Here is a 23200-nt window from a genome sequence, read left to right as displayed (position 1 = left end):
TAAAAGCTAATGAATGAATTATTACATTTTCAAATAAAGAAAATGTAGTCCATTTTGGACTTCAGATTGATATCTACCACTATTTAATATAGGCCATAGTGAGTGTAGTCAGCAGCAATAAATTATGAATATTTGAATATTTATTTGTTTGTTTGTACCCTGAAAAGTTTGCTTTGAATGTGCTTGGTTTAAATGTGTACATTGGTTCCACATGAATTAAATATCTTACACAGACACAATTACTATCATTCATTTTACTTACTTTAGGCACGGATTGTGTTAATGTAGTGTATTTTATTAACATGGAAGCAATGTACACAGTCAAGTACATTTAAAACAACACTTTTTTCAGTGGAACTGTTATCCACGTTTTAATGATAAACAACCATTTGATATTTGCTTTGACAATTGTTCCCTCTAGCATAGCACAAAGGCATCCTGAATCCTGTAAACTTTCACTATGTTTTACTCCTCGGATTCAGTCGGTGTTTACCCCAGTTGCTCCTGTTTCTCCATCTGGATTTTAATCTAACCAATCAGTGTGTTCTAATGAGCTATAGGGACTGTAGAAATCAAATAAGCAACAATAACCAAAGGCCATTGGTCTCTGGCATTGATTCTGTCTCTTATGCACAAATGTTTGCTGTTGGGGAAGTCATACACTGATCCTGTGGAGCAGAACAAAGTGAAAGTTGAGAGATTAGAAGCTACATTTGCATTACTAGCTGTTGTTTTAAAAGACAAAAGGATTTAACGTGTTGCCTCTTTGAAACAGAAAACCATGGAAAGGTGCAGCAAAAACACCTGTATGCTCCTGTAGAGGTCTTTATCTGTGCTTTTTATTTATAAAATTTTTAGATTTGAAATATGCAGCTTCTATAACCATAGCAAACATGTTTATACATGTTCATCCCTTCAAGGAATACTCCAGCATTTTTAAGTCTAATGTACAGCAACTGCCCAATGACTTCCGCTGGGATTTTTGAGTCAGCAGATGTTCTGGGTTTTTTGTAAGTACAGGTAAATGTGTTGAATTTGTTGTCCTTAGTAATCAGTCAGCAGATAGAAAAACCTGGAGTATTCCTTTAACCTTTTCGCATCAACTCTTCTTTTGCTCCCCTTGGTGCACAGAAATACGATTCATGTTTTTTTCTCATTATTTGGTAAGAACCATCTCATAGAGAAAAATTTGACCTTGTTGACCTGAGCCTGGTTGCATAACCTGGTCTCGTCTGTGGGTGCCAGAGTGCATTGTCTGGACTCATAGTGTATAAACCTGCCAGTGTGTGCCAGCATGACATAACATGCACACACAGATCCCCTGTCTCTAATATTCAAACATGCACAGTGACCTAGTATTCAAACACTGACTCATTCTCTGTCATATAAGCCACACACATTTGCACTGACCCTCACACTGACTAAAATACACATCTTCTGCACACTGGCACATTTTTTTTGTTCCAGGATTAGCTTTTTCATTAATTAAGAAGACCTGAGACACTGTAGCTGTTTTAATAACAGGTAATTGTAATTACCATCATTGATGTTTGGCAGTATGAATAGACATTCACATTCTTTGCAAAACCATCACAGTTGGTTTTACATTTTAGGCTTTGACACATAATTTGCCACAAAGCCCCACAGGAACCATTTGAAATTTGCTTTTGGTGAATAAAATATTTTGATAAGCCTATGTTTGGCTGGTTTACATGTGCTTTACATACTGGATTGCATTTATAATAATAGGGATTATAGGGCAAATCAGAGCAAATTCATTTTGAATCATTTAGGGGCTGGACCTACCAGCATTTTACAGGCTTTCAGTACTCGTTGATATTTTGAAATTCTGTACTTGAATGTTTGTTCTCAAAATCTCTTAAAAACAACTTTGAAGCATTTTTAGTTGTTCATCTGACAGAACAAATCGCTTCTTTTAATCAGTGTTTCTATCTACACTGGCTGCACTAGACACAAGATAGAAAACTACTTTTTCTCATGTGTGTGAATGAAACGTAAACACTCCCTATAGTGTCCACTAAAAAATGTTCCTTTGAATTTGCTTGTTTCAAATGTGTACATTGGTTCCACATCAATTAAATATATTACACTGACACATTTACTATCATTCATTTTACTTACTTTTGGCAAGAATTTTCTGAGCTGAGTCAGGGGCAGTATGGATTGGACACATTGTGGTGATCATTATACTTACATGTTTGAGATTCTGCATCAAACTGGCTGTACTTGTGGGCTATATGCCCTCTTATCACAAATTTTGGAAAGTGGTGCACTTTGTTGCACTCTTAGGGAGAGTTGATGCCTGGCATGAATTTAAGAAATTTTTTTATGAATTTTTTAAGTTTTACATTACACTGAGCTCGTGAACTGGCATCTGGCACAGTTTGGTTTAGTCTGTAACACCTGAACAGTTTAATGTGCAGAAGATAATCACATTTAAATCACAGTATTGATCAGAAAAGTTCCCAAACTGTTCAGCCGAATTGGCTGGTGTAAAATATATTTTGTCTCTCAGTCTGCATTAGACTTACTCATTGATCTGATGTACTAATCCTAGTGGGGGAAAAAAGAATGTTCCAGATTTGTGTGTGAAAGAGTGAGTGAAAGTGTGAGAGAGAGTGAGAGAGAGAGAGAGAAAGAGAAAGAGAGAGAGAGAGAAAATGAGTTTGTCACCATAGCATCCTGTCTTTCTATTGTTTTACATTACTACAAGTGTCAGTGTTCTGTTATTGGTAGGAGTGTTCATATTGAGTGTACGTGTATTTAAATGTGTGTGTGTGTGTGTGTGTGTGTGTGAGAGAGAGAGAGAGAGAGAGAGAGAGAGAGAGAGAGAGAGAGAGAGAGTGAGCGAGCGAGCGGGAATGAGAGAGAGATTAAGGGGGAGTGAATATATTTTATAGTGTTCTGTGTTCCCGTAATAGTATCCCTACTAGAGTTCCAGTAAAAACATCCTTACTGGCAGGCCTTAATGTTTTCAGGAGAAACGGAAGGCGGTTAGCTTTAATAGATGGTCATTTTTTGTTTTTTGATTTCTCTCCTCTCTCTCTCTCTCTCTCTCTTCCTGATTAATAAGGAATTCAGTCATGGAAGAGAAACAGCTGAGAGCAGCTCTACACTTTCTCTTTCCTTCCTTCTCTTTGTTATTCCCTGATCTCCCTCCTCCCCTTCGTGCCCTTTGTTTGTTCAGTTCCCCTTTCTCCCTTGTTTCCCACCCGACAACAGCTGGGGTGCTCTGATTGGCTGATCCACAAGAAGAAGGAGGAGCTATGGGACTTGTTGTGATATTTTCTTCCCTACCGTAGAACAGACTGCTCAGTCAGAGCAGAGTCAGCGACGCGGACGTTGCAGGCTGTACACAGTGTTTGTGCGATTTCTCTGTCTCTCTACAAAAAAAAACTTGTCACTGCCTGCTGGACTACCATTTCTTTATTCCTTTAACCAGGAGTAGAGCGAATTTAAAGGAATATTCTTTTTTTCTATCCTCTCTTACTGCTAGCTTTAGCCCTTTGTGCTTCAGCAGCAGCAGGAAGGCAGCATCGGTCCCAGGAGATAAAGGAGAGGCCGAGTGAAGGAGAGGAAGATAAAGCCATAGCTAGAGAGAGAGACGGATGTGCATGGAGGATGAGTCCGGCTTTAGAAGCGCTGATGGAGGGGTGTAGATACCCAGGGAAAGGGCCACTGAAGGGAGGAGTGATGCTAGAACCATTTGTCCATCAGGTTGGAGGCCATTCATGTGTGTTACGTTTTGGGGAACAGACCATTTGCAAGCCGTTAATCCCCCGCGAACACCAGTTCTACAAGAGCCTTCCACCAGAGATCCGCAGATTCACACCTCAGTACAAAGGTAAGAACCTCCCCACACACACTCAGACACAGGCCTACCATTAAAACCCCTTAAATGGCCAGGACCCACCAACGAGTCCAGACTTGTATTATACTCTTGTACAAATTAAGAATAAATTTTGAAGTTTGAATTGTAGTCTTTGTAATTACTGAATAGTAAGCCATAGGATGTAACCAGACTGGGACTTTAAGGGGGTTAATACAATTCAGGCATGTCTGTATGCTTATGTACTGCTGTTCTCTGTCATTGTCTCTGCTCAGCTCTTTCTTTTTGTTTTCTTATTGCCTTTTTGTTTTGTTCTGTAGTTATGAGTGTATATAATGTATAATATTTTCTGTTTAGATATATCACAGTGAATAGGTTACATAGTAAGGAGGCTTCAGTCATTGTAGGGCCTTCTCTATTTCACACATACACAAACATTACACAGACACACAGATAGAGCAAAATGTACAACCAGACAAGGTTTGAATTACAAAATCAGTGAAATGTGGATTGATGTGAAGGGGCACTCACTTGGGTCCTGACGCAGATTTATGTTATTAGTTTCCAGTGGAATATCATGTTCAGCACTCTTAATCGCTAATATATTTTTATGTCCTCTCACGCATACTGGCGTCACTCCCAGTGTGCGTGTGATGAACAGAAGGTGTTGGCGGTGTCTTTGACTCAGTCGCAATGTGTGTCGGCAGTATCTTTGACTCTGTGGCAATGTATGGTGGGCCTAAAAAAAGACACCAGCCAGAATGAATACGACTAACAGGAAAGAATGCAGTACACAGCCTGGCTCATTCACACTCCCAGTGAAAATACCCCTTAGATGTGCCTTAAGGGTTTCACACACAAGAATATAAGGATATTGTGAAAACCAATACTCGCACTCCCACATACAAAGATATACACATACACTTTTTCTGACTCAGCAGCTGAGTGTACATGAGTATGTTCGCTGGTGCAAAGCAGTGACATCACAGCCTGTGATGTCACCATCCAGACTGCAGAGAGCAGGAGCCCCAGGATCCTACTGTACGACACACTTTTTTCTCCCTTGCTCACACAGCGCATATTAGGGATGTAACAATACAACATATAATTTTGTCGAATTGTACTGCAGTGTATCTTGTTGTGTCTTATCATTGTATTGTGACTAGCATGCTAGCTTGTGGCTAGTTTGTTAGCTTGAGGGTTAAAGCATTAGATAGAGAAACTGTAAAGCATACATTTTGTTTTAGATTTCATTCTTTTATATTGTTTCATAAGCGGAAAGTGGGCACATTAAGATGTTAATGTACAGCGCATTTTCAGCCACTCCTTATTTTTTTGCTATATCAAATCAACACACCATTTGTGAATTGTTACACCCCTAGTGCATATACGACTGTGTGTATTATGTGGTTATTTTTGTATAATTGAAATACTGCTTTTTTTCTTTCATGCTGGTAATGCCTTTGAAACACTTTTCTTCTCCTCATATGATTCTGGTTTTAAAGCTATAACCATCTTTGGCTTTGAGGCACACATTGTAAATTGTCCAAAGGGCCGTGTTGTACAAGTTGTGTCGTAGGCTGCATAACTGGCTGTAGTCTTCTATTCCATGTTCTGCTTTGGCTTTTAATGTATGAGCAATGTAATGTTCACATTGTAAAGCAGTATGATGCCTGGTTCTCCCTGTAAAGCTTGCATGTGTGATCTATCTATGTATGATATTTAATGTCAATATAATATTGTGCTAAACATTAATAAAAGTACTCTGATTTTTATTCTAAACCATCCTGTGGTGTTTGCCTTTTTTGCTGTTTAATGTTTTCCATGGGCATAGATGCACCACCTGTCATCTCTCTTTTATTTGTGTGTTTGTCATTTTTGTAAAAGGAGGATTAAGTTGTGGCAAGACATTCTCTAAAACAATTCCAGTTGTTACATAGTGTATCGTGTGTGCACATGTATCTACTCATATTAACTGTACTCATCTTTTCTCTTTCTGTCTCCCTCTCTGTAGGGGTGGTGTCAGTGAGTTTTGAGGAGGATGAGGAGGGGAACCTGTGTTTGATAGCTTATCCTCTACACAGTGACCCATCTGATATAGAGAATAAGGAACACTTAGCTGATGGAGAACCCAAAAACAAGCTGCTGAAGTGGAGTAAGAAAAAGCCGTCTACCCTTCTGGAGAACGAGAGAAGTAGACAGAGCCGCAAAGAGGAGAAGAGCAAGAGGTGAGCTGCATTTATTCACACAAACACAGGTTCTATGTTAGCATAGTTTTTACACACAGTTACAATCAAGCAGCTGATGAGTAGGCTTGATTACACTTAATTACATATTAGTATAGATAAGTATGTTGAAATATATTGCCAAGACAATTTTAAATAGTGTATCTCAGGGAATTTGAACATTTCAAGCTCTCGCTCACAAACACTGTCTAACTCTCTCTCTCACTGGCTCTGCAGTAATCGTGAGGATAAGGCAGAGGTGTTGTACTACAGCCTGGAGAAAGGGAATGTCGTGCCTCAGATTAAACATAACCCATGGAGTCTGCAGTGCCACCAGCAGCATCTTCAGAGAATGAAGGAGAACTCCAAACACAGAAACCAGCACAGTATCCTTTACTGCTGAGAATATACTGTATACACACACAAATACAGGGTGTTTTTATACAGTTGTATCATGTGGTATCATACATACACCATATGTGGTATCATACATACACCACATATCTGTTTGTAATGTATGTGTAATAAGAATGATAATTTTTTTTTTTTAAATCTAAGGCCCTACCCTTCACTTCAGTAGCCAAAGAGAAATATTATTCCCCTTTCAGTCCAAAAAATGAAGTGTGTAGCTTTTGAAAGCACTTTACATATCGTACCATTGTTGGTTTCCCCTGTTTTTCTTTGGTTTTCCAAAATCAGGACATTTTTGTTCTTAAAATGTACAAAACGGGCATACAATTAAGTATATGAAAATACATTTAAATACCCTATAACCAGTAACCATTTTTTGTTGAGATAAACATGCATGTAGGTATTTGATATTTCAGTACATATAGAACCAGAGGGCATGAAATGACTATCTAGACACCTTGTTGGATCCCCTGGACAGTTTTATTTCCTTGACCCATGACTCCTTTTAGAGTTTATTTTGTTGGAGAACCTCACATGGAGATATCGGGTTCCCTGCGTTTTAGATCTGAAGATGGGAACCCGGCAGCATGGGGATGATGCCACTGAGGAGAAGAAAGCCAATCAAATCCGCAAATGCCAGCAAAGCACATCCTCCTCAATAGGAGTCCGTCTCTGTGGGATGCAGGTAATACAATACACGCTCATACTCTAAAGATATTCTGCACTAGGGGTGTAGAAATGCATTGATGTATCCTGATGCATTGATTGAATCAACTTTGGAATGTTAGAATAGATTGTTAAAATATTTAATAAAGTATGTGCTTATTTTTTGACCAAAAGAAAATTCTTGGGCTATTTTCAAATGTAAGAATAAAAAAATTGGTGTGTTTTCTTATTGTCTGTGTTTTATTACTGGGTGATTAGTTTAAGATATCATGATACATTGACTTCAGTCATAATCAGTTTAAATCGTTGTGAGGTCTGGTCACAAGTATGCTGTGTACAGCCAGAGTTAGTGGGCTACAACAAAGTTATCAATAAACACACATTTAAAACTTTTTTCTGTGACTGCAGGTATATCACAGTGTGACGGGACAGCTGATTTTCATGAATAAGTACCATGGGCGCAAGTTGAGTCTGGCTGGCTTTAAAGAAGCTCTGTGCCAGTTCTTCAGTGATGGACGGGTTCTGCGTAAAGAGCTTCTCTCTCCAGTTCTCCAGAGGCTCAAAGAGATGCGAGCGGTCCTGGAAGCCTGTGACAGCTATCGCTTTTTTTCTTCTTCTCTTCTAATCATTTATGATGGAGCACCACCCCTGGCCCCTGCTAGGCCTCGCCCCTCTCGAGGAGGAGAGGAGGAAGATGAGGAGGATGATGAGGATGAAGATGACGAGGAGGAAGGAGCATACGGCGGGCGCTCACAGAGTCGAGATAGTTCAGGGTCAGGCTCACCGCTTGTGGATGTGAGAATGATTGATTTTGCTCACACGACCTGTCGTGATTACGGAGAAGATGGTGTCGTTCATGAAGGTGGAGACAGCGGTTACATTTTTGGCCTTCAGAACCTCATCAGCATTCTGTCCCAGCTTGAGGAGCACAGCAACGATTAAGCACACACAGGTGTTTCTGTTACTACGCCAAGCACCATGCCAAGCTTACTGTGGATGCCCTGATGATGATAGCAGGGTTGAAGGCTCCTTCGCAATGCAAGGAGGAAAGGCCACAGGGTCAAGGATCAATCCTCAGGTCCCTCAGTGGCCCGCCCTCAGGAGTTGATGGGACTGGACTTCATACACATCTGTTCGTTTTGAGATGTATCTACAATGAAAGAGTGTGGTCCCTCTCTCCTCCAGCTGTTTTCCACTCTGTATGTGATGGAGGGATGGCAGTAGCCCCATGTCTGGGCTCTTTCCTCCTGCTGTGTTTTCATTCGTTTTCTCACTCTCTCTGTCTTTTTCTGAAAGAGACGAGAACTGAGTAGGTTTATGAATTCTGTAGGAGAGACACTTCAGGAGAACTGACAATCCAATTGTTCACTTCTCACATGCGTATGTGCTTTGATGGCACGTGAGTTTGTTGCAACTGTCAAAGACATTTTCTTAATTTTTTTGACCTTGGTAGCACAAAAATAAAAAGATAAGCCATTATGATGCTTAATAAACAATACGTAGACATCAAGGTGCTTTACAAATGTAACAAGACCAAGAGAGATAAATACATAAGGGAAGAAACTCATACTGAGGTCATGAAGGGAATGAGAGATTTTTGAGTAAGAAGATTGCATGGACAGCATTTTTTGATGAGCCTTTTGAGACTGATTTCACTGTTTGGACACCTTTAGAACTTTTGGTTATTTTTCTTCCTCTTCATTCCAGTTATGTTCATTAGATGTGAAAATAGATGCTATAAAGAGAGCTTTATTTATTGATTGGCCTATTTCTACAAAACATGAAAAGGTGAACCTGAGTGGATTATATGACATTCCATCCCACTGTACTGTTATGATGTTATTTATAAGAACCAATCTTTATGTCATGGTTTCCAATGTTTGTTCTGTGTTCAACACTCTAAAACAAAATAAAGAGAATTATGCTTTGATTGTGATAACAATGCCGGAAAAATGTGTTATCTTTGAAAGCCTGTGTGTCTCTATATATACAGCGCAAAAACCTTTTGAGCAGCTGACCACCTGTAACACAAACACATTCTGTGGACAGTAATTGACCATAATTGCGGATTCTGCCTCCAAATTCTGAGTTAGAGGCCTGTAATAATAATTCAGTAGTTGCGTGAATCTATTCATTCAGTTTAAAAACATTCACAGTACCTTGCCCTCCACAAAATCCTTAATAGCCTCCTTTGTAACCATCAGCCTCCCAAGATCTTCATCTGCATTTATCCTGCTTTTAGTTAGGCCAGTTTCATGCCACTGGCTGCTTACCCTGCAGGCCCTAGTCACTGGACGTCTACAGTTATTGTTATAATTTTACTATACATTCAGTTTATAATTAATTATATATTTATGCAACTAATTATATTCACTCTTGATTTACATCCTGTATTAACAGGTTTGAGTTAACTCTCTTTTTTCCTCAGATCCAATATTTACATGGCATTCAGAAAATGGAACCTAGATGTATTTTCATTCAGAATAATCAAAAGGCTTTCTACCTTCATTTTCTTACCCATAAAGAGAGTCAGGAGCATACTTTCACTTGAGTTATAAGGCCATTTGAGTCTAGGACTTACAACATATAAAAGCTGATAAGATTTGGAACACAGTGCAATAGGACAGTAATAAGTAGCTACTGTGCATGTCCAGATCAATGTTGGACACTTTTATTATGTAACGTAATAAACTTCAAGAAGCAAAGATGTTTTAATGAAGTTTGTGAGAACCAGAAGTGCACCCAGGTTAACTGAATCATTCCCAGAGAAAGCTGAGTATAGTGGGGTAGATTGTGCTGTATTTGCTATTGTGCTGAACCTGCGTCATATAGTGCTGCTGCTTTGGCTGAGCTTCAGCAGGCATATTAAGGATTTATTCAGCCTTTCACCCAGAGCTTTCAGCAAGCACTTTGTAAGCCTGTTCTTTGTGAATGCATTTGTGGACAAATGTGTGTGTGTGTGTGTGTGTGTGTGTGTGTGTGTGTGTGTGTGTGTGTTAGAAGAGTGGGAGTTTTAGACTTGTTTTAATGAAACTGTTCTCTATGCTGTGCAAAATTAGTGATCTGTCCTTTGGTGACCAAAGTGCAGACTACAACTCTAAATGTGTGTGTGTGTGTGTGTGTGTGTGTGTGTGTGTGTATTTTTTTTTATCCTCATATGGCCTTACCAGTGTGTGACTGTCTCAGCTGCTCCAGTACTCACATTTCCTGGATAAATCTCTGTGGATTACGCTTCCAAATCCTGACCAGAGAAACGGAAACCACCCACAAGGAAAAACACTGTTCTCGCTCAGCTATGTTAACACACACCCTGTCATCAGTTCACAGCAGCAGTTTATAACATTACTTGTAAATAAGGAAATACCACCATATACCAATTTAGAATTTAGAAAATGTTAATGTCATCACCTTTTCACAGTAGCCATAAAAATCGGAAATTCTTTTGTTTTGGAGCTCCCTCGGTTTTTACACTATGCATTTTTCTTCAATATGGTTGATCAACTATAATTTGATGGAAGTGTGCATCATTTAAAAAACCAGAAGCGCTTTTCATCTTTATATCAATGGTGAACAAGGAGGTCAACATTTGTAAAAGTGTTTTTTTTCAGACATTATTTTTGTTTTGTTGTACCTGATTTTTTGATGTCATAAGAGCTGCAGTGCTGTTCACTTTATCTCATGGCTGTCTTTGTTTTTACAGCAGAGAGTTTTCACCCATCCCTTTTCACCCCTCACTGCCCACTAGCAGGTCAACACACACTGAACAATGTACTAGTCAGTCTGATAGCAGTTATAGGAAAAAGCATTTCATCTGATTATATTAAAAATATCGAGTCGATTTTCATTCCACCCATGGAATGGCAGCTAGGGTGCCTGAGGAAAGACAGTACTGAGGTTGATTTACCGCTTGACTGAGGCATTTCTCAGTTGTGATGAAATCAGTGTAACATCCTTTCACGGTTGCTATCCAAAGTTTGTCATCTTTTAACATTCCCCACCAACGTGTGGGTGTGTTTGTGTGAGTGTTGGTCCAAGCTGGTTTATGCTGGTCTGGTGCTGGTTTGGCTGGTCACCCAGCATGGTCATGCTGGTTGACTAGCATACCAGCATCCAAAACTCAAGATATTGCAGTGTCCCGCTACTGGCTGGCACTGGCGCCTGAAACTTTGGAGGCGCAAAGGCTCATGGTATCCAAGTGCCCTCCCAAAAAGGGACTACTATTGATGTTGTTTATGTATTTGTTAAAAGTATGTGATATGTGTTATTTGTGATGTTCTGTGTCAGGGGGTGTTGGTGTAAGGGAGGGTCACAGTTGGGGTAAAGTGCATGGTGAAAGGTGACCTCACCCTCGAGTTTGGTTCTGCCAGTGTGTTCAATTAAGAGCATTTGTTGCAGCAGAAACATGGCTACTCCTGTTTATTCTTCTGCCCACACTTCAATATGCTGGTTTTGCTGGTGATCAGCATATCAGCTTCCATTACTGCTGACCAGCCTCCAAAACACAAGAAATGGAAAAGGTTTTTCTAGCAGAGACCTGAAGCAGATGGTCTTGCAAGTGCAACAGGGTCTAGACCATTGGTGTCCAGTCTTATCCGTGAAGGGCCAGCATGGCTGCAGGTTTTTATTCCAAGCAAGCAGGAGCACACCTGATTCTATTTGTTTAATCAGCTGTGCTCCTGCTTTGTTGGAATGAAAACCAGCAGCCGCACCAGCCCTTTGAGGATAAGAATGGACACCCCAGTTCTTACTAAAACAAAGGCTAATCCTCCTAAAGCTGCAGTCACACTAGACTTTTGCAGTTCACCTAGCCTTGTGACTGAGGCCCGTCTGGAAGACTGGCGATGAAAAAATCCTTCATGTTGGTGCTATTAGCAAACTTCTTGTTAGCCATAAATAGTAATGACACAAAAGTGAGCGTAATTATATCATTGTTTACTCTTGGTAGGACAGTGCTGCACACTAAGACGTACCAAAACATTTACACAGCTGGCATGGTATGTGGATGTGGGTTGACTTGTGTACAGGTGCCATTTGTCAAGAAACTAACATACTATATAATGCAGTCTCTTTTTCATATGTTTCTTTATAGCCACCAGGGAAGAAATGGTAAAAGGTTTGTGCTTAAACACAGGTTGAATTATTCTCTGTTTTGAAGGTTGTGTGCTATAAAGGGTAACCCCTTCAGAGGTCAACACAGCCAAAGCAGCAACGCTATTAGTAGAGGATGTGAATTCACATGTCCAAGTTCAAAGCTGAGCTTGTTTCTGTTGGTTCCAAGTGTTCTGCTTACAGAAAACCAAACTCTTCATTTTCTTCATGATTAGGTTTGAAATAAACAACGGTTAGAAATGGTACAAGGAACGTAAAACCAAAAATAAAGGGAAAAAATGCAGAAGTTGGCTTGTTATTCAAATTTTCTGTTCCACCTTAAATGGTGCAGCAATAATACTCTGGCACCTGAGCCACTGCTGCATCATTTAATTCAACTGCTCCAGAATGAAAACTTTGCTTTAAATCTGTTTAACTGGTTAATAATAGTTCATTTCCAAAGGAATACAATAACAGTAATGATTTTCTCAGTACATCACTCCTTGTCTCGAGCTCCCTTCATTTTGTGAAATCTGATGATGTAGTCAGCTCTAGTCATTTGTTACCTAATATATACTGCAGCTACTACTAGGTGTAATCTATGAATTTTCATCACATCACTCTAATCTTTGGCTACTAAAAAAATGAGTAAACTATGTTTTGGATGGATAAATCTCTGCTAAATCCCCAGCAGTTTGCATGTTCTCCCCGTGTCTGCGTGGGTTTCCTCCGGGTACTCTGGTTTCCTCCCACAGTCCAAAAACATGCAGTCAGGCCAATTGGACATGGTAAATTGCCCCTAGGTGTGAATGTGTGTGTGAGTGAATGTGTATGTCTGTCTGTCTGCCCTGCGATAGACTGCCGACCTGTCCGGGGTGTATCCTGCCTTCCGCCCAATGGCAGCTGGGATGGGCTCCAGCACCCCACCGTGACCCAGAGGGATGAGCAGTTTAGATGATGTAGGTATGTATGTCTGTAAATCCCCAGCCTGGCGCTCCAGCAGCGGGAGTGAAGAGTCAGAGTCAACTCTAGGAGTCCTGGAGTTGTGCATCACTACTCACTGCTGTTGCAATGAAGCAAGTTTAGAAGACAGACTCACAACTGAACAAATGAAGTACAGTGACTGGCGCTGGAGTGACAGAAACAGAAACAGTTATAAGCCTGCTAAGCTAGCGATAGTATAGCTCCACTGTACTCTCCTTACCACTGTTAAACATTTAGCAGTTGTTTTTAAGTTCTTGGGTGAACATTTGTTGGGTTATGAATTAAAAACATCACTAGTTTATTTTGTCATTATTAAAGTTACAGCTTATTTTTGTTTCTGCTCTGCCTCACCTCATCTGCTCAGTCTGTTCCAACATAAGTCATGTCTCCAAGTGAAAGCTGCAGGCAAGGTAGGAGAGACCTTGGCAGCTCTGGTATATGAAGGCTCCTCTTCAGTGCTCACTCATGTGCATTCGAGACAGCCTGAGCAGGCTGTAAACAATCCAACAGGTTTACATCTTACCTTTACAACAATAAATGATATTTTACATATCAGTAGTCTGGCACCGCAGCATCTTGCCAGAGCATCTGTGCCCACCGTTTTTCAAACAGTTGTGTGCTGAAGAATTGTGGGTAAATGAAGGTCTAAAAGGATACACAAGTTAAGTCTGGTGACTTTTCTGAAAAGGATGCATTTCTTGCTTGCTTTCAAAGGATCCGAAAAAAACAGGACAACCTTCAGTTATGTAACAACTGAGAAATGCGGCTGCAGCCTTGGCTTTGAGACATGGCTATAGAGATGGCGTGCAGGGCAGTGGGGGAAGTGGTGGGGTTTGGATCCATGAGAAAAGGGAGTGTTTAAAATTTGCATAATCATGCATATACATAGATCTTCACATTATTGTGTGTTAAGGGCATTTTTAACGCAAAACATAAATACATTTAACAATTTATTATTCAATATAAGTTTTCATAAGCCCCAACATGCCTTGCGTGAAAATTTAAAACTACCAGCAATCTGTAAACAGATGCACTAAATCCTTGGCTCGCTAACAACAAAAATATTTGAGCATACCAGCACGACATTATGCTGAGGTGATTAGTTTTACCTTATTCTTCTACCATAGAAGGATGGGAAGACAATATGAAGAAGAGGCACACATGAAAAGTCTTTTTTACACACTTTGTAGAACAATTAGCAAGCGACAGAGAGGCTAAGAATAACCTGAAAATGCTTGGAGGCTTCAGTGTCTTCATAGCAGTAAGATTAGGCAGGCTCTGGTGAAGACTGCAGACGAGTATGTTTACTTAAAAGCAGACACTGAGCCTAGCCAGAGCCTGAAGAGCCCGTACCATCATGAATGAGAGGCCTCTGCAGAGAAAGGAGAGGTTCACACAGCAGGATGCTCTTGCATTGCGGGACTCAGGAGGTCACACAGTCATGGTGCTGCTGTTTTATGGAAGTTTAGCTGACAAAGTAGCTTGTTTATTGAGTGAGACTGAATCACTTTAGTCATGCTGAATTATGAAGAAGCGATTCCACATCATGTTTATTGGCAGAACCATCAAATTTGTGATTATGGGATGTTTGCAGTAGGCATTGAAGTAAATGGGCTGGAGTAAGATAACTGCATTTCAAACAATGATTGAATTGTTACAATAGGGAAATAAAAACTGTCCTGTGATCTGAAAAACTGCTTTCACTACCATTTTTGCAATTGGTAGCACCAGGGAGCACTTTCTAGAGCGGTTTGTGATCGAAATATTCTGTCTCCAGCCATTGATTTAGCTTTGCTCGGCTGTGCTGACAGCCATGAACATGAGCATGTAGTCCCAAAACTTCTTTAAGACACTTAGCCTAAAATTAAATGACCACTTAACAAGCTTGCGTTGTGACAATGGCTTCACCAAAGCAATATTTAAACACTCTTCCATTCACAACCGGATTTTCCGCATGTAAAGAGGAACAGAAAGTGACTGTCATACTGTGTGAAGATACACACACAATCACACTTGTTTCACACAGTCACCAAAATGCTATATTGTGCAAGTAATATATTGTACACTTAAACTGAGGCAAATTAACACGTGCCTGTGTGCTATATGTGTGTGTATATGGGGGTGAAATAGGAGTGATTGGGATTAAAGATGTACATGCCGAATAAAAAAAACTATTCAGAACTAATCCTACTCACTAATCTGTAGTGCAGCTTCAGGCTTGAATGAATGAAAATCTGGGCAGATGTTGAGTAATCTAGTCCTAATTCAATTCCCTCTATTCACTTAATTCAATGTATGTTTAAAGCAGGGCTGCCTAGTTCCAGTTCTAGATGGACATTGCAATGTCCGCTTTGCTGTTTTCCATACTTTGATTAAACACTGTTAATTCAACCGCAGCTAGATTCATCTCTCTATCCAGCACTTCCTGAGCGGAATCAAAGCAAAAACTACACTAAGTACTGCTAAACCCTATAATGACTAGCATTTGGCCCTCATGGTCTGAAATAATTATAGTTTGTAACTACCAGCAGTGTAAGTGAGCGAATAGCACTGGGATCCGTAAAGCATTGGGGCCTAACATCTTTACTCGACTCTTGTTATCTCTACTTACACAATTTCACATCCATGGCTCATGGGTAGATATGATAACTTAAAAAAAAAAAATTATTTACTTCAGCCATTAGCCTGCATTACAGCACCACTAACCTGGTACACAAGGAGACAGGAGGAGGGTTTTTTCTTTTTTTTTTTCTTTTGAGTATTCTTATTCTAGTTTTACCACTGTTCTAGCTTGTTCAAAGACATCAGAAACAAGAGCAAACATAATTTGCTTGAATCAACAATGTGAGTATGTGTGAGTTTGTGTGTGTATGTAAATCGGCATTTTCCCAGCTGCCCTACAATCCCCTTTCCTCCCTTGTTGCCATGGGAATTGGTTTTGTAATAGTGATGAATCACTATGGCAACAGTTTCAGTATTTTTATCCAGCTCTGGAACAGGATATGAGGAAAAACTTGGTCAGCTCACAAACCCAGAAATGCTCCTGACATTTTTGGGACGCATCCTGAAAAAAAAAAAAGTTATACCACACTTTCTTTTTCTCCTTGCTCAAAAGGACTGTGTGTTCTTTGTGGAGTTAAGCACTCTCTCTTTATTTTTCTTTCTTTCTTGATCAGTTCCTTCATTTGTTTACTTTTGTTTTAGTTTAATGTCGTTGTTTTAGTTAAAGAAGGAGTCGAGTGCCATTCTTAATATAATAACAGGAGTAAAAGCATAGTGCCTATCATCACCATCATGGGACCTCACTGAACAGCATTATTCCAGCATGTTTACTGTTCAGTTTTTAAAATAGTTAGCTATTATTCACTTATTGATCTTATAACGTAAAACCATTATAAATTGTTCAGGAACTACTATGGAACTTTTTATGTAGTTATGAGAGTTAAGGATCGAAGTTTGGGATGTCATGTGGGCACTTGTAGTTTAAAGAATGAAATTAATAGAAAAAAGCTGATTAATGAATTAATGGAAGTGAATGGAACAGTTTGGAAAGGGTTAAAAATCTTAAAATGACAAGAAAATTGTTCTATCTGAATTTCTTTCCTGTGGTATCTAGATAGATATGGCCAAGCTGGTTCTTCATTGGTTAGGCCTTCGGGAGCTGAACAGAAGGCCTTAAACATCTGATTAATATAATTATAACCAATATAATTATGAAATGATAGAGGAATCCAATCACGTTTTAATTTCTGTTTTTAATATGCAGATCCAGTTTCTGTACAAAAATGTCACTCTAGTCTTTCTAGAAATCCTAGACTGTGAAGACAAGCCATAGACTAACCAGGTTTCTGTCTGTTGTTGGAATCCCAAAACAGTGATGGCAACTGTGAAACTGGCAAGAATAAGGTAAAATATATATGTCCATAGCTTTTAACTGCCCCCATCAAATAAATAAATAAATAAAAAAAAATTAATAAATAAAAAAATAAATTTGGAAGGGCAATGTGTAAAATAATGAGGCAAACGAAGCTGCCTCTGAACTATAAGATGCTGTTTATTAGAGTAAAAATACCGAACACCACTGAAAGCAGGCTATTTGCCCAGTCTGAACAGAAGCACACCGAGTTTCCCCATATTATATATTGGAGAGGTGCCATCAATATATAACTTTTACAAAAGTGTATTTCATTGGATTAGGACAAAAATAAAAAAAAATGTTGCCAAAGTTTATGTCTGCTCCAAGTTTCAAATAAAAAGAATATGTTTTACAAGCTTTAGATGTGTTAGAATAGCCTGAAAATTTTCATGTAAACCAGAGTTAGCTTAGCGCTAATATACTATTGGCAATCCCACTGGGGGTGCTAGCAGAAATTAGCATTTTTGAGGATGTGAGTTTTTTCTCCTTTTTTCTCCACCATGTGACACCATGTGGGCCTAGCTCTAATAGGCATAGTTTACCACCCTGTATTCTTTGTTAGTCATGCACACATGCTTGGTGGAGCTATTCCTTTAGCACACACACACATACTTGTATTCATACATACACACATACACACACATATATACACAGTAGACTTTGAAGTAATACATTTTATTCATTCAGCAGAAACTCTGTGGAATTCACATTCCTACAGTCTTAATAACGTTTAGTATGCCACTGTAAAACCTGTCATGAAGCTGTAAAATGAGGTATGCAGCTCATAAGCAATCCAACATGCATTGTGGTATGTTCTCACCTAAGCCATTGACCTCTGACCTCATCCATAATAATCTGCTGCTATCACTGCGATTACACAACCCGCTTTATTATCTCTCGCTTTCTATCCTACGCTCTGTCCCAGTTTGAAATCAAAAGTACATTTTTGTAACTTTGTCCTGGTTTTTTTTCCCAAGTCAAGGCTATGTGCGTCCTTGGGCTTGTCTCTGAGAGTTAAAGCTTGGTTCAGCTCTCAGAGAAGTTATTATTGCGATCTTTTACAATCAAGAAAGCAATCACCAATTTTATTAAAAAAATCCACAGGCACCAACTACTGGTCAAAAAAACACTGCTTTCCCCCTATAATTTAAGTAGTGGCTTCCCCCTATCATTTAAAGGGTTTTATGGTTCTTTGTTTTAATTCTTCCATGTATCATATTGTTTTTTCTCCTCTGTTTTGATTTGGTAGTGGGAGAGTGAGTTAGATGGGTAGTTCTGGATCACAAAAGCCACCCAAAGATATTGTATGGAGCTCCTTTACTCCAGAGAACGCAGTATAACCTCTAGCCAATGCTTTTGGGCATGGTGGCATCACGTGCAGCTGCTTCTGGGGGCCTCATTCTATTTTCAGTGCTTTTCTATGGAGATTATACGAGTGGTATATGTGTGAAAAGGCATTTTTGCTCTTACCTACCCCAGTGTAATTTGGTGTCTAAATTTAGCTTTTTTATTTAACACTGGAGATACAAGGCTAACGTTGCTAACAAGCACTAGAAGTAAATAGTCACCTAAATATTTTTCATTTATGCATGCCAAAAATATCTTTCAGCTCACTCAGACTGCATCCAGGTCTATAGACAAGACTTATCTATGTAGTTTAGGACATGGTATGAGCTATAAAAATGAACAAAACTTCACAGTGTAGCTAAACGCAGTGTGCAACCATTTTTAACAAGTGCTGTGCAAAATTTTGACTCCCCTGCAAATTCCAATCCCATTTGTGCACAGATTATGTTATTTCTGTCATTTCTGTTTATACATGTCTTCAGTTTGAAATTCAATATTAACAGGTTTTGAATAATGAAAGTAAAGAGAAATTACGAACGTAATCTGTAGCATCCATATGCTTACATGATGTGAATGCATATTAAGGAAAGACAAAATTTGGCACAACACCTGTTGCCTAAAATGGCAGCATAATGCGTTCAGCTACTCTGTAAAGTTGTATTCATTTCCATAGCTAAATCTTACTTTATATTATATTTTATGTCATATTGACAAGTGCTGTAAACAACCTTGATGAAGACCTGCATGTGGTTTGAGAGAGATTTTCGCCAGGTATTGACGGAAAAGACTAGGTGCTATTGACTTCTAGTAGTATCTTGGCTGACTGACTACATCTGGAGGAAATGGAAAAATTCATACATTTGATTTTTTTGCTGCACCATTCTAAAGTATATAAATTCACTTACTGTAACAGATGTCTGGATACTTTTGGACATTAAGTTAGTAAAGCTGTATGTGTATATGTTTGTGGAAATTTGTTAGAAATAAAGAGTCTGGATGTCGTTCTTAGAAGTAATTACTTTTTTGTATTTGTTTCATTTACCCTTTTTAATTTTTTTATACATTTTATAATAATTTGTATTTTTGTTAGCCCCTTATTATTGTAATGTATGATTATATAAAACACAAAAGTTGGCACCCCTTGTCAAATCACTTGTTTTGTTGATTTTCGACATGAAAGTAAGTAAGCAAACTCTAAAGAGAACACACTTCTGCACACTCTGCAATAAAATATGTAGAAAAACGCCATATTTAAGTCCCTGTAGAGAATGTGTTCACTTATTTTCAGAAAATCAAAAAACATGTAATTCAAGCTGCTGCATATAACTGTATATTGTTTTTTAATCTGCTATTGAAATTGTTGGAAAAGTGTAAAAAAGTATGTGCATCTGCATTTGAGAGCAAAGTGCACAATCTCTTACAGAGCATGTGCAGTAAAGAGGGTGAGTGATGACGCTGAGAGTGGAGCAGCACCACTGTTTTATTGACCCCATCTGTCATCTGTCACTGAACGACTGAAAAACAGAGATAACGTGGGTACAGGGGGAGAGAGAAAGAGAGAGACATATACAAAGAAAAGATGAAGAAAAATCAATATGGCTGGTGTTGTGGTGGAGTTTTTTTTCTTTAGCCCTGGCCGTGATCATGAACATGTCATCCTTCACTCCCTGAACAAAGTTCACTGAAATGCTGACGGGGCAAAGGATATAAAACAGCATTAACACAGCCGAAAAAAAAGAGTTCACACACACACACACGCACACACACACACACACACACACACACACACACACACACACACACAGTGTACAATGACACATTATAACTCTAGAGCTCCAATCTCAACACAACATTCACATTTGTCTATATTTATAAAGTTTTGAAAGTCAAACAGGGATTAATCAGTCAACTGAATGAATGACTTTGTGGGCAACATATTGACAGGATGGAGATTTAAAGGAGAAATCAAATCATTAAAGTGGGATTTTATACATTTTCTGTGTAATTAAATGGTTAAGATACAAACAAAGTCACTCTAAGTGGTTTGACGTGAAATGTTCCATTCTAGAGAAAATTAATCAATCAAATATAGGAATCAAATATAGTGATAGGAACCAGACATTTGTAGAGTTAAATGACTCTTAAGCTATCCTTAATATGAGATGAAATTACATGAAATGCTAACAAATACATGATATATTGTTTAACAATACTTTTGAGACAAGCTTTTGGCCTAAAACATATATAGCTTTAATACATTCATAGCAGACAGGTACATTCAGGCAAAATAGCAACCAAAGACAACTTCTCCAGATTTACACAATTTTACTGTGCTATTTTATTAATAGTAAAGTTCAGCAACCTCACTGCTGGGCTTTGGTTAAATCTAGGGAATTATATGCCTTCAAAAAAGGGGGCATGCGACGATAATTTATTATTGCCCACCCCTAATTCTTCTGTGATATGAAGCTAAAGTCAGCTGTCCACCAGCTTCTTGTCTTGAACTTTTCCGTTCCACTTTAAATGGTGCAGCAATTCTGACAGAGGTACTCAGCTGTGCTCACACAATTTGTATAGTCTCTATAGAAAAGCCTGTTAATAGAATGAGATGCACTGGAACAGACGTGCATGAGCTCACCATGCCCACTGCCAAGTGTTGCCTAAAGGGATATAAAGCTCCCCAGTACTGGGCTGTGGAGCAGTGGACCTGTGGTGTGATGGAGCTCCAGTTGGAGAGGCATTTATGATCCACTTCTAATCATCCGACAGTAGTGCCTGACCTCACTAATGCTCTTAAGTCTGAATGCAATCAAATCCTTACCACAATTGTCCAGTGCCTAATGTAAAGCCTTCCCAGAAGAGTAGAGGCTGTTCCTGCAGCAAAGGGGGACAAACTCTCTATTAATACCATTGATTTTAGAAGAACTGATGGATCAGCAGTTGTCTACAAACTCTTGGACATATAGTGTAGCTACTACTCTTCTAATTCAAATGATTCTACTAGACATTCACTCATAAGCAGTCTCTCTGGTTTGTAAGCTGTGTGCAGTGTGGCTGATATTTCATAACTCAGATTATTGATTCTCCAGCCATCTGCTCTTACTGCTACATAGCTGCAGCTTTGTTATATCACTCTCAGATACACAGATAAAACCTGAAACTTCACTGATTACCACAGCCTGAACACACACACACAGATTATTGTGAGGATTTAAAACGACTTCAATCATACTGTAATAAAACAGTATCAACCCAATACCCAATACCAATAATTTGGAAAGAAAGGTTTTTGAAAAAGAAATGTTATGTTATATATTATATGTATATATATTACATATATTACAATATATCAATATATCATGTATATATATATATAAATATATATATATATATAGCTCTCAGCAGCTCTACAGAGAGAAGCTATACCTCGCGAACACCCTATTCTGAAGCTCGGGCTTATATACTCACAGGTGAACAGGAATGGTGATTGGTGGATCGTAGATGTTCATGGATCATGTGATCTTCCAGAGAGTTCTGGGAAACGGAGTCTTTACAAAAGTCAGAGCCAGGAGAATGTGTGACCAAAGCAATGTCTTAGGCATCAGGGAAGATTTTCACAATCATTCCATTAAAAACTTTCTGTGACGTAGCTTTTAGAAGTATTAAACACTGTTCCTATCACCTCTGCTGTGAACAGTTCTGACTCAGTGAATTCCCCAGTGCGATGTGAGTGTGTGTCAGGGCATAAACATACACCAGATTCAGATGAAGGCTTTAATCTGGAATAATCTGGAATAATCCAGAGCTGTTTACTCAAAGCAGGGTTTCAGTGGATCAGAGTCAGTGGGGTTGGTGGTTGTGGTATGTGTGTGTGTGTGATGGGGATTCATGGCCCACTGAGTCACTTTTGTGACATGATGTGACTCTGACTTCACTCTTTCCAATCTGTACAGCGCTACGTCACAGATTCCAGCAACAGTAAACACACAGTAAACTCAGTGGACACACCCTTCTGTCTCCTGCTTCCACTCTGCTGAGTCATCAGAGCTCTGAGCACATTTGTCTTCAGCTGTGTACAGTACCAAGCAGACATATACAGTAATAACACGTGGAACTATACAGCAGAAGAGTGTTAAACCAATCTAAGCTATTTTTATTTTACATTTTTCAAAGTAGCCCTCTTTTGTCTTAATGGAAATTCACACCTATACGTTTTCTGAAAATGACAATTTAAGGTAGCCTTTTACATAAATAAATAAATAAAAATTACTCTCCAAAAGTCAGAGACTAATGGCCATTAAATACAAATTATTCATTTTTCAAGATATCTTTCTGAGGAGATTGGACATAGATAATCCACTTGCATAAGGAAGGGGAAAGACAAAGCAAAATAGGTTTCATAAAAATGATTAAAAGATATAGAGAAAATAGGACTCCTATCAATCATGGAAGATCTGGAGGGTATTTCACAAAGCAGGCTTTTTCGGTTTAGCCAGAACACCTAAGCCCAAAGTCGAGTCTGTCCAATAAGAAAAGAGCTAAGGGACAGTCCTCAGCTTTGGGCTTAAGTTGTCTGGCTAACTGAGAAATCTTGCTTTGTGTAATGATTCCCTGGTAGACCACCAAAACTGGCACCATCAGATAAACAGTACCTAATAGTTTCATCTTTGAGAGAGAGGAGAAAGTCAAGCTCCACTCTTACTTCAGATCTGA

General features: G+C 39.0%; 1 protein-coding gene across 1 annotated transcript; it reads left to right on the top strand.

Moving 5' to 3' along the window:
• The first annotated feature begins 1006 nt into the window (after positions 1-1006).
• On the top strand, positions 1007-9096 carry ip6k2b (inositol hexakisphosphate kinase 2b). Its single transcript, XM_036570839.1, has 5 exons — positions 1007-3865; positions 5865-6078; positions 6313-6461; positions 6996-7171; positions 7561-9096. The coding sequence occupies exons 1-5, from the start codon at positions 3643-3645 to the stop codon at positions 8092-8094; spliced, it is 1296 nt and encodes a 431-aa protein (XP_036426732.1). The 5' UTR covers positions 1007-3642; the 3' UTR covers positions 8095-9096.
• The last annotated feature ends 14104 nt before the right edge of the window (positions 9097-23200 follow it).

The sequence above is a fragment of the Colossoma macropomum genome, unplaced genomic scaffold, assembly GCF_904425465.1.
Source record: "Colossoma macropomum unplaced genomic scaffold, Colossoma_macropomum, whole genome shotgun sequence".
NCBI classification, from domain to species: Eukaryota; Metazoa; Chordata; class Actinopteri; order Characiformes; family Serrasalmidae; genus Colossoma; species Colossoma macropomum.
Note: the sequence above shows the minus strand (reverse complement) of the source record. Positions and strands in the feature narration are given on the sequence as shown.